General features: G+C 39.7%; 1 protein-coding gene across 1 annotated transcript; it reads right to left on the bottom strand.

The window, feature by feature from the left end:
- Positions 1-10,729: 10,729 nt before the first annotated feature.
- LOC140152285 (uncharacterized) lies at positions 10,730-13,144 on the bottom strand. Its single transcript, XM_072174590.1, has 3 exons — positions 12,635-13,144; positions 11,380-12,458; positions 10,730-11,258 (listed from the first exon to the last, which is right to left on the bottom strand). Exons 1-3 carry the CDS (start codon positions 13,142-13,144, stop codon positions 10,730-10,732), a joined length of 2,118 nt encoding a protein of 705 aa, XP_072030691.1.

The raw sequence follows: 13,144 nt of genomic DNA, 5'->3' as shown, positions 1-13,144 counted from the left end.
TTCAACAACATTTGAGCAGTTTTGAATTTTAACCTCTGTATGAACTTTGACCCTCCATATCTAAAAATCCTCAATGCTGACAGAGGTCCAGTAAATTTAGTGTTGAAAATTGGAGGTTTTGAGAAGCAAAATCCATCAAACAGGCATGAGAATTTCCAGTCAAAACTCTGGAACCAGTCTTTTTATGTCAAAATTCCCGCAGTTTTATTTATTTTCAGCCTATTTTCAGGTGTTTTTGTCCAATTTTACGCGCTTTTCCAGCTTTTCCAGACTTTTTTCATAAATGCCTGATCAAAAGCAAAACTATGTACACCAAAACAAGCTTCTGTGGAAAAATAACGTTTGACAGCTGGATACTGCATGTACATCATTGGCATATGGGGTGGTCATAACACATCAAAAGGCAATTTCTTTGGTTTGCCCCATTTATTTGGGGACATATCTGACAGTGAAAACTAACATTTTGTGGAAAGGGAATACAAAAGAAATACGTCTATTTCTTATGGAAATGTTACAATTTTGTTTTTTTGACATAGTATGTGATCTTGTATTAAATTCATTGTCGTGTATAAAAACATTGTCATCAAGTTGTAATTGCTAAAGAGGAATGACATGTATGTAATCAGAGCCCAGACATAGTGAAAATCAGATTCAAGATATGACTCAAATGACATGTTACATACAACGAAGGGTACCTCAAAAGTCATAGGTAATTTTTCTTGTCTTAAATTGAATGAGAACAAATTAATCTTTAAAATACTACTACTACTTGTGTTTGAATCTTGAGTTTTCATATTAGGTATGTGAAGAAAAAAATGAATGTTTTCTTTTCAGTTTGAGTATAATTTTCAAACTTAAATCATCATTTTGATTATCTCAGAAATAGAATAGTCTTGCCAACAAAATACTTTGGATGTAACATGTCACAATTGTTAAAGCAACACTAGGTTTAGTATGTTCATTTTCAGAATATGATTTGATTTTTTCATGTCTTGGTTATTTGCTTCATCTATCACACATTTATCCTCACCTCTCTTCAATTTTGTTTGTACTAGAATTTACAAATTCTCGGACCTGCTCAAAAACAAACATTTGAAAGCATGCATGTGGGTGCATAAAAAAGTGCTGCGCAAGCGTGTTCAAAGCACAATAGATGAAACATGCAAAATAAGGAAAGCCCAGCACGCAACATAATGTGCGAGCGCTATGTTTTCCTTGTTTTGCGCATTTCATCCTTTGTGGTTTGAAAATGCGCTTGTGCTGGGTTTTTTTACACATACGTGCTTATTGATTTTTGTTTTTGTTTTCAGATTTTCTGTTTTTGATGCATTAGCTATATGTGACACGATCTGGTCCATGGGGGCCAAAGGCGGCAAATTTGAAACTGAGATAAAGGTAATGGAGTGAAAAAACAATAAAATACATAAGAAAATAGACATCAAAAAACTTCATAACTTTAGAATCAAGTATGCTAGACCTTTGGTGTTTTGAGTAAGTGATAGCCTATGCTATGTATAATGTAATAATTACAGTAACTCAATTTTCAAAATGCCTCCTTTGGCCCCATGGACCAGATCGTGTCACATATTTACTACCAGATTCCTATTGCTACTGATCCCAGAGGTATACTGCTACCCAACTACTTTGTGGCTACTCTAGAGTACCAGTGCAGTACCAACCCGATGTGTGTACCCACACAGGTACTGTAGAGAGTACCAATGAAGTAGCTGGTCAGCAGTGTACCTCTCAGGGTTGCAGCAATAGGAATCTGGTAGTGAACGCTTTGCTCACTTGCAAATGTGATGCTTTCACTCATGCATTTGTTCTCGCATTTGAATTTTGTTTTAAAATGTTTCCATCATGTAAACTTCACGACACTATACTCTCATTGTTGAATAAGTTATCAGGTTTGTTGATTAAATAAAGGAAAAGACATTTTAGCTTGACAAAACCAATAACACTACAATATTTTGTCCTTCACATTGGAGGACTTCATCAGGTATGACTGATATGGTCATCTGATCCATTTTACGGCCCGGGTTTCCGGTGACACTTTTAAAGACTGGAAATGAGTCTAAACATCACCGGAAACCAATCTCCTGGGAAAGTGGATCAGGTGACCACATCAGTCATACCATGATGAAGTCCTCTGATGTGAAGGAAGAAATATTGTAGTGAGTAAAAATTCACTTGGTTTTGTCCCCAGGTTTTGTCAAGCTAAAATGTCTTTTCGTTTACTATACTGTCATCTGATGAAGGGTGAGACCGAAAATTTGTATATATTTTTTGTATTATAATAAAAGTTATCTGCAACAGATACATATATAAATTTAACGTAGGAAATTAAACAGAGGAGCAAAGAAATGGGCCGAATAAATGTCAATATATAAATACATATACATTGTTAGGGTTGCATGTTAATAACAGAACATCATGGTGCACATGTTGCATTTTGCTCACCACAACTTATTATGTGTATACATATTTTATAATGTTCTGAAGTTAGAGTGTATAATGTTTTTTTAAATCTAATTTATGTAAGAAACCTGAAAAATAAAAACCATCGAGGTGTACACTTACAAGTAATTTTGCCTCAACCAATATAAAAACTTTTAAGATATTATCAATGTAGAACATACTCTCTTTTTTTTGTCTTTAACATGTTTAACTAATTGTACTTGTTGGATGGACTCGATGCATGACATCTGCTATTGTATCTACCAAACAATTGTAGATAGAATTAATTTGGACAAGCATCACACTTTTCCTACCAAACAACACCTGCCATATATTCCAGCTTTTTTAAGTGTAAAAAATTAACATTTTGAGCTTATAGTGTTATAAAATTACCATAATTTTTCATTTTACATGAAAGCAGCTGGTTACTGCCATATCCGCTAGTACCGTAATGAGTTTTCTCACACCCAAAAACTTATTGTAAATATCAAAAATGCCTGTTTTCTATTATATGTTATATATTTTATATTATATTATAGTTCCATATATATCTCTTTATATTTATAGTAGACACTGTAAAAACATACCAGCAATAATATTGTATTGTGTAGATAGTCAATAAAGTATTGATTTAGTGGAGGCAAGTGGCTATGTGTTAAGTTTTTTCATTGTCAATGTCTTACAAAATTATATTATTTACTATCATTTTCTTGATTCCCCGACTGACTTAAAAAAAATGTTGGCTTGCTTCGCTCGACATAATACATTAATCCCAAATTTCACCCGACTGGGTGCATCTCCCCCGACTTGCCAGCAACAGTGGGGATGTGCCCCTTCGCCCCCATTTTACACACGCCACTGCTGCAGGATATGGTCATAATACGGCTGTGGTGTAGCGTCATAGGGGCACAGGGCACATGCCCCCCCCCCCAATCGATCTCAAAATTAAGAAATTCCCATAGGAAAATTGCCAAAAATGGCTTGTGCCCCCCAATCAGACCTGGTGCCCCCTCCCAATCATGGCCGGTGCCCCAGCCCCCCCCAATGTGATGACCCACGCTACACCACTGTAATATGGTGATAACAAATCTGCTCCTTACAGTGAGTGATAGACTGACCGGTGCTGCATGATAATGACCTGTGACAAAGTAGTAGCTCATCACGATTTTATTAAATGCTCATTCAGTGGTCCCAGCCGAAGTGTAACAAAAATCAAAATTGCTAAAAGTAAAGGACAAGTCATTCAAATTGTCATCAGGTATTTTTGAAATGAAAGATTTGGCAAAAAAAAATGGAAAATAGCAATATTCACATAGTTGAAGCCCCAATCAAATACCTGTGGCCTTAAGGGATGGGGTATGAACGTTTGGACAGTATTTATATTGAAATTTGCAAAAATTATGTAATACACATTTTATGGCAAATGATTAAAAATTGATATTTTTGATATTTAACAGTACTCGAAGTAAACTTTATAAATCTGATGATATGTACTTAAAGTGTATGTAGTTGGGAGGAAAAGCCGACGATCAATTGAACATTTTGACCTTTCAGTATTGAAGATATGGATTTTTTTCACAAAACACACACACACAAAAAAAATCTTCAATATGAAAGGTCAAAATTTTCAATTGATCGTCGGCTTTTCCTCCCAGCTACATACACTTTAAGAATATATCATTAGATTTATAAAATTTACTTCGAGGACTGTTATATATCAAAAATGTGAAAAATATCAAATTTTAATAATTTGTCATAAAATTTGTATTATATCGTGAATTTCAAAAAATGAAAATTATTTGATATCAGAAAGACATTCTTCATATTCAGAATGCAATTCGATATGTCTGATGTGCTCTCATGTCCCACAAAAATTACTGTCGAACGCTCATTCCAGATCCCTTAAGGGATCGGATATTTAGGCCGGGGGAGTGTCTAATTATCTTCAATATGAAAGGTCAAAAGTAGTTCACGCGTCTGTAGGGACGTTTATGAATATTCATGAACTCATTAATATTAATTAGGTAGGCGGGGCTAATTAGTGTATCTGAATATTCACGCATGGGCGGGGTTATCACTATTATTCATGAAAATGAAGGAATAAACGTGATCAAAATAACGCCATTCTCAATCGAGAAGTCGAATTGTTAACGACGTTACACAAACGATGCAAAACAAACGAGAGAGACAATAATTTTGTAATCTTTCACCTTTACTTTATTAGCAACATCAAGATATAATACTATTAATTACATATTTCGAGGAACATTACCGTATCGATGAAGAATAAAGAGAGCTTGAAAACGCTAGATACGTTCAGCTCCAAAATCGTTCACTAGAATCGACCGACTGTAATTTTTTGGGACGTTATGCTATCGAAATTAATAGTCGGGTCGTTCAGATTCTAGGACGCCGCTTTACACTATAAACGCAGTTACATTGTACATCGTTTTACACGTAAAAGGTTGCTCGTCTCGCTCCAAACCTTCCTGGTTGTCCTTAGCTCTGTTGACCAGCTACACTCGCACAAGTCCGACTGACCAGCTCCGCTTTCGTGTAGATGAACCCATCTGATACCGAGCAATAAGCGATATTTCGAAACATCATCATTTGTAAAAGCCCGTCTCTTCCGTTCCGATACCCTTTATCTTTCCATTTTGCCACGGATACCGTCGTACCCTCCGTAAAATCGATTGATAACGTATATCCTCATTCCTGTTGGTTCACGCGTATAATTTGAATTTCATTATGGTTACAATTTCTCTCGTCCATAAGGTGTAGATCTCCACAATAACACGGTGTCACGAAAATGTAACGCGGATCATCCATCATAAAATCTACACACGCGTCAAATTCGTCCATATAATCCCCATTCTCTTGAAACCTTCATCGGTTTCCGTTTCTTGAGGCAATCGTGTTCCGCTTTAGGGTATGGCAGAACAACGTCGCAAACTTCGCAAGTAAAAATCTGTATATATAATGGTTTGGTAGGATCGTAAAATTCCCCCTCGATGTCCCACGTTGCTAGTTGATGCGCGTCTATAGAAATAATTTCATAGGGTTCTCGATGATGGGGTTGGACGTTTTCTGCAGCCATCGCGAAAAGTCACGGACTTTCATTTGGGTACTGGAAGAAATAATGACCGCGGGTAATGACGGGTTTTCCTTAAATACACGCGTTCGATAATTATAGACGCTACGTACGAATACGACACGATCACACTGATAGTGTCTATCGATACTGAACGCTCATCGGCGTAAAATCAAACAGTATCAAGACGACGTCAGAGAAAAAATTCAAGGATCTGTAACGCTTCATCGAGCACCCAAAACTTCAGATACGATGACGCCACGAGACTGTCAATAAACTTTGAACGTTTGTAAAGAAAGAGAAATGTTGCGAATACGAGCAAGTTATGTTAAGGCACTTCAATAGACTATATCGATGGTGATGTCGACATAAGGAAACGTTAATACGACAACGGAAGAGGAGCAACGGTTTACTCTCACGACTGAATTGTAACAACGAGTCTCGCTTGTTTATTATTCTCGTACATCGCGCAAAACAATCAAAACTAGTATATAGAATCAATGTCACTCAGGGCGGTACGGTAAACCCAATGTTCCGCGCCGTTAAAACAGGTATCGTTAATCGGTGGTTGATTTGGCGTGTCAAGAAACAGTCAGCAAATGTACAACAAGTCTCGCTCCAAATTAACGTTGTAACTTCGCTCGTTTGACGGCTCAAGAATAAATGTGTCGCGCTCCAATTTACCGGCGTTTATATTGCAACAGTTTACGAGGCTTGACAATTTGTTGTTGAAGCGATTTTAAGCACCGGTTTCAACGTCGTTCAAAAATACGACTCATTCATCGGAGAAAAAATATCCAACAAAGCGAGAGTATTCAACAAAGATTTGTGGCCGTGTCGCCGTTAAAAACACGTTAAGAAGCGCCGATTGTAACGTCACGCGGTGGATAATTTAACGAGTCAAGAAACAACCAACAAATCGAGACTAACCGTTAAAAAACACGACTCGTTAATCGTTGGATAATTTGTGGCGAGTCAAGAAACAACCAACAAATCGAGATGTTCAACACATTACGGTTGTTACAAACATTTGCGGACGTGGCGTTGTTACAAAACACGATCGGTGGACAATGTTTTTTCAATAACGCGTCTCGCTCCAATTTAACGCCACTAATATTTGTGACTAGGCGTTGCAACGTGATTTCGATCGTTAAAAACACGATCGGTGGTTGGTTTGGCGTGTCAAATTATCAACTAGTATCGCTCCAATTTAACGCCGCTACTATTTACAACCGTTGACGAGGCGTTGCACCGTGATTTTGCTCGTTAAAAACACGATCGGTGGTTAATTTGGCAAGTAAAGAAATAATCAACTAATATAGTATCGTAACGACGCTCAAATTGGCCGTGTATAAATATGTTTTCAAACACCAGTTTCATAATTTGGCGACAAGAGAAACAACCAACAAGTTCAATAGATATTTACGGATAATTTGGCGAATCAGGAAACAACCAACAAATCGAGACTAACCTGTTTTAACGTCTTTGAAAAACGCGAAACGTTAATCGATGGATAATTTGGCGTGTCAAGAAAAAACCCATTAAAAACACGTATCGCTAGCCGCGGTGGATAATTTGGCGACTCAAGAAACAACTAACAAATTGAGACTAGCGGTTTTAATGTATTTAAAAACGCAAACCGTTCATCGGTGGGTGATTTGGCGACTCGAGAAACAACGCGCATTACGACCGTAAAAAATTTGATGTGTCAAGAAACAGTCATTAAATTAACAACTAGACGTTAAAAACACGATGATTCGGCGTATCAATTAAACGAGTCTCGCTCCAATTCAACGCCACTAATATTTGTGACGAGGCTTTGCAACGTGATTTCGCTTGTTACAAACACTATTGGTGGTTGGTTTGGCGTGTCAAGAAACAGTCAACAAATTAACAACGAGTCTCGCTCCAATTTAACGCCGCTAAAATTTGCCGTGCTTTCGCTCGTTAAAAACGCGATCGGCGGTTGATTCGATGTGTCATGTAACCACGGCTGGTGGTCGCTAATATTTACAACTATTACGCTAAAATGTACGCTAATATTTACAACCGTTGACAACGCGCTGCACCGTGGTTTTATTCGTACATCGCATGCGAATCAATCGGAACTCGTTGTTTAGGCGATTCTCTCGAATAGTACGCTAAACATTTTTAACATCGGATTTAAAGCCTTTTAAAAACAAGTATCGTTAATCGGTGGAGTCAAGGAACACGGCGTTAAAAAACACGTACGTTAATCGGTGGATAATTTGGCGAGTCAATAAACAACCAACAAGTTCAACAGATATTTACGGATAATTTGGTGAGTCAGGAAACAACGAACAAATCGAGACTAACTCGGTGGCTAATTTGACGAATCAAGAAACAATCAACAAATCGAGAGTACTAGTATGCAATACACCCATTTATTGTGTTTAACCAACAATCGCCGATCGTTTAATAGTATTAACGTACTTCTCGTTTCAATCGTCGATAGTCTAGAAGACTGAAACGTTTTGAAAGAAGTCTCACTTAGTCTCACCTACGATAGATAGCGACGTACATACATCACCGAAATAAATCACAAATAAATTCGTAATACAGCGTAGAGTTAGGCTGCTAAGATAGTTTTATTAATTTAATATTAATTCAAGTTATTAACTTGCCGACACGTACCAACTCTACCCGCAAAAATTCGTTGTAACATTTATTTATCTAACCAAGGAGGACTAAACGATATAATCATAAATCCTATAAAGTATAGAATAAATCCAACAACGGTATATTCCTGCAGTATTCCATTAATATAATTCCAAGATCGTTGTAGATTTGGTGAAAATAGAACGCCCAATAAAATCCCGAAATCGTTGTATAATCTTTTCGTCCATTATTCCATCAATATATTTCCGATATTGTCCAAAGTTAGGTTAAAAACAGAACGCGTAATAAAATTCACGAAGATATGATCGAGTATAATAATTCAGCACTACATGGTATAACGATGTTATCTCTTCAAAGTTTAACGGTCGAGTGATGACGTCAAACGCTTCTAAAGCTCCAATTTAGCGTGGTTATTTCGCTCGTTAAAAACACGATCGGCGTTTGATTCGGCGTGTCCAGAAACAATCAACAAATTAACAAAAGAGTCTCGCTCCAATTTAACGTGGTTATTTCGCTCTTTAAAAACACGGCGATTCGGCGTGTTCAGAAACAATCGACAAATTACCCGTACAAATTGAAACAAAAATTTTCAAAAAAAAATTAAATAAAAAGAATTTCAAACAAAAAATTTAGAAAAGTTTTAAAAGTTTAAAAAAAAAAATTAAAAAAAAAAACCTTAAACCAAAAAACAAATTTCGAAACCAAAAGTAACGCCAAAGCCTAAGAAAAAAAATTGCAAAGCAAAGAGTAAGGAAAGAGTGTAAAAAACAAAGAAAGGCGAACCACTGTCAACAACAAAAAATTGTTATCATAAAAACATACAAGAATTCAAATTCCCCTATGAGGCGTATCTGAATATTAAAGTTCCTGAAATGCAAAATGACGGACACCATTATCTCTCGCCCTACCCATCACAACGAATAAAGTCTGATACGACAAACACTTTTTTTGTTTTTTCATAATCTTTATTAGTAAATCGATAGATCGCAAGAAGAAAGAGGAAGTTGTAAAGCTATGCGCCGGAGCAAACGTCCCTCTTCTTATTGAGCGATGTAACACATTTTGGGGCACCATTTTGTAGTTTTGTCTCGAGGCATGTACGGTTCTGAATTTGAGGAGCTGGTTGACGATCGTTTTCAAGGCGGAGACGAGAGGAACCGTGTCGCGTAGTCTTTTTCTTCTTGGACATCAGTCTTTTATCGGTTACGGTGCGGAGAAGATACTCATGCGTCGAAAGGTTCTTTTTCTTCCTTTCCGAATCCGAAGGACCGTTACGTGTCTTTGAGCGGAAATGACGCTTTCGTGCGTCTTCATCATCTTCTTCCGCCTTGATCTAAACGTTTCAGAACACGCGCGCGCATTCGCGACAATGCATCGGCGATGCTATTATCGACGTGTTGAATGATGGATTTCCTCTGGCGCTGGTTACACTTTGCCAGGAAGCGGGCGCTTCGAGTTACGTTGTATCTTCTGCAACATGTTGACGATTTAATGATATTCTTAAAAGACGGGACACGTTAATATACTCATCGCGCGAAAATTAAATATTACTTAGAGACGCCATAACCGTAAGGAAAAGTTTCAAAACCATTCACGATCCATCTCTTGTCGAAGACGACTCTGTAATCCTTCTTGAATACTCGAGTCTCGATATTCTTGGTTTGAACGTTACGTACGATCTTCCGAGGATCCGTCACCGTCACTTTGTCTCCTTCTTTTTCTCCGTCCGCTTTTAAACCTTTCACCATACGCACCAGTGTCGAAGCGTTGACAAGTTCTGAGTTTCGAGCGTTCAGCGTGATCCCCTCACTTTCATGACGGTTTTACCGGTATCCGTAGTATACGAATAATTCTTGCAGCCCCCCGTGACGAAAGTAGAGATGTGATTGCCATCGTGCGGAGCGACCTCGTCCGTCAATTGACCCAGATAATCACCGGTAGTGGGTTCCCAATCTCCCGGACGACTGAGAAAAACGACGCTGTCTGTAGAAACGAGAAAACATTAGATATAATTACAAATAAAACACGCGCAAAAAGATTTTTAACACGTCTCTATATTATTGCGACATTGAATAACTAACCTCGTATCTTGAACACACAAGAATGCTTACCCGTATCTTGGTACATGGCGCGATCCCCCAACTTTTCCAGGACTTCGTACAACTTCAACCTGGCGTGGCAAGTCGTAAAAGCAGCGATGACGACGTTGGTGTTCGGGTTGACTCTAGCGAAAGCGTCGTCATCTTTATAAGTCACTTCGATGACTTCGTCGTTGATGAGCCGAATATTGTCGACGGTGGCGCTTATCGCCAAATCAGTAGCTTATACACTTCGGAAGGATCGTCGAGGATGACGGTTTGGCTCATGTTGGATCTCTGAGCGAATTTACCCGTAAAAATAACAGTAAATTAATAAAGAGATGAGAATCCTGCTAAGAGTACGTATCTGAAAGGATGACGCAGGGTGTACGGGTTGTAATTTTTATAAATTTTTCTTTCAACTCACCCCACATGCTGTTCAGACATAGTTTGGCCAAAGATCTCATGCCTGGATTCTTCTCGATATTGTCGGGGCCAATCGCACGCCTTCGTTTTCAAGTATTCGTCTATGTACCGTCGTTTGTCCTCCTCGGTCACGCACCAGTCGGGTACCCGCTTCGCTTCCTGTTTCAATTGGAGGAACCGATCGATATAGTCGGTGAACAGTCCGCCTCTTTGTCTCTTTATCGTACTCGCGTTGCTCCCAGTGCCACACCACTTCTATGTCCTTGACCTCGTAACCCATCTCCACTGCTTTCTGTACTTCGAGCGTCACCCAGGTACCCCTGATCGTTCGGGCTTTATCCGAATGGGGACAGTAGGCTTGCCGTTTTTCTTCCATGCAGGTTCCACACAGGGCGAACATTAACTTGCCGTGACACCTCGCAGGCAAGACGGGATGAAAAAGATACCTTGGCGGTAAGACCGTGCATCGAATCAAACCAAAGTACTCGAAACGTCTTGAAGTCGTTCGTGATAATTCGAGGATGACCGACGATGTAGGGGCGGTACTTGTTAGCCCACGGTAGAGGCTAGATACGAGAAGAAATACAAAAGGACATGTCTTGTTAATTTTTTCCAAATATTTAGCCGTGGCGTTGCTGAGTAATAATACGCGAATCGATTATTTAAGGACGGTGCGATTCGACCTACCTAGTAAAGTCCAAATATCGGATGACTTCCCCGTCTCGGACTTGGTGAAAGAGCCTGGTCGCTTCCGTTCTTCCACCGTATAGAGCTTCCTTCGCATTCAACGGTTCGAAATGGCTCGTAACGTCGATCCTGTCCTTCTCATCCTTTGCAAGATCTCGCCAAACCACCTTCCATTCGTGTTCCCAGATTTCGACGATGTCGTATTCGGGATAGTTGATCTCTATCTGATTCTTACGGAAGAGAGTTAACCTGTAAAGTTCGGCCATGGGTTTCTGAGAAATTGGATTGAGGGTATCTTCGTCGTAACAAGCGGGACATCCGTGGTACAGACACCCCTGGTAAGAATAGATCTTCCGCGTCTCAAAATCGATGCCATCGACCGTCACTCTTCCATTCAGCCGCACTTCTCCCCCGTTCATGGCGTGCTGTATAACGGAATCGTTCTTGAGAGCTTCATAGTTGAGCCATTGTATGGAGTCCCGAGAGAAGTTCTGGCCCGGTCCGTATCCGTTTGGAGGGATGATAGCGATGGTCTCCTTTTCCAGAAAGTTGCGGCGTAATACGAGGTTACACGCGGAGGCTATGGTGAGGGGTGTGTCCAACGGATCGACCCCTGGATCTTCTAAACGGGTTTTCGTTACGTCCATGAACATCTCCCTAAATTTCATGCAACACCGACGAAGAATAGCGGCGTCGCTAACGCAGTATCTCAGAAGTTCCTCTTGCAAGTCCCACACCAATCCCTTCTCTTTTTCGGCCGTATGCCAGGCCGCGAATTGATCTTTAGCGGCTTCCGACATTCCCTCAGGGTCAAAGAACTCAGCCGCCGGTATCTCTCCCACGTAATGTCCGTTCTCTTTGGTGTTGAACAAGTGCGGGAAGTAGCCCTTGCATAATTCTTGGACGCCGAAGCTCTTGGGAAGTTTGGATAACGCCATTGGAAAGAAATTCAGGCTGTCTTTGAAGGTGATCCCTAATCCAGGTACGAAGATGGACATGATCTTGGCTCCGTTCATAATGATGTCGGGTTTGACGCCATTGTCGTACAGGAATTGGAGAATGAAGTAGCCGTCGTACTCCTAACAAAAAAAAAAAAGAATAATTAAAAATTATATTTTAATATTATTTAGTACAAAAAACGTATAAATAAATACCACGCAAAAGTCTCGCTTAAACTCCTGGACTTACCTTTAAATTATGCGCCAAACAGACCGGCGTGTTGATGTTTTCTTCTTTGAAGAGCCACAGGCAGAACCTCTCCATGCAATCGCCGCCTCTGAAGATCATCTGTTTTTCCACTCCGCATAAGTCGCACGGTTCTTCCCACGGATGTGGAACGCATCGCCTCGCAAGATTTCTGAGCCACGCAGAGGTTGGGTTTATGGATCCCCGGCTCCTGCCGACTTGCTACGTCGAAAAAGATGTAACTGAAACTGTTCTCCTTGTCCTTATCGGAATCTTTAACTTCGACGGGTTTGATGTAGCATTGATGTCCGGCAGGAAAGTTGCCTTGACAGACGCGACACCACAGATCAGTGCAGTCGTGTTCTTTTCGGAGGCACTTTTTGTCGACGATCCTGTCGCACTTATCGCATTTGAAATACTGCTTGCAGATGGTACCGTACTTCTTGATGCTGGTTCCCGGCTGTTTGTGGTTCTCGTAACACGTGCGGGATTTGAAATACCTATTGCAGTCGGAACAATGAACCCATTCGTCGACATCGTCGCTCAACAGACAGTTACCGGAGCGACAGATTTTACACAT

The sequence above is a fragment of the Amphiura filiformis genome, chromosome 5 (genome assembly GCF_039555335.1).
Source record: "Amphiura filiformis chromosome 5, Afil_fr2py, whole genome shotgun sequence".
Classification (NCBI taxonomy): domain Eukaryota; kingdom Metazoa; phylum Echinodermata; class Ophiuroidea; order Amphilepidida; family Amphiuridae; genus Amphiura; species Amphiura filiformis.
Note: the sequence above shows the minus strand (reverse complement) of the source record. Positions and strands in the feature narration are given on the sequence as shown.

Excerpts from the sequence above, each read along its gene's own strand:
- LOC140152285 (XM_072174590.1), bottom strand. The coding sequence starts at position 13,144 with ATGTGTAAAATCTGTCGCTCCGGTAACTGTCTGTTGAGCGACGATGTC. Across the intron at positions 12,459-12,634 it reads GGCGGCGATTGCATGGAGAG|GAGTACGACGGCTACTTCAT; the intron begins GTTCTGCCTGTG and ends TTTTTTTGTTAG. Across the intron at positions 11,259-11,379 it reads CGATATTTGGACTTTACTAG|CCTCTACCGTGGGCTAACAA; the intron begins GTAGGTCGAATC and ends TCTCGTATCTAG.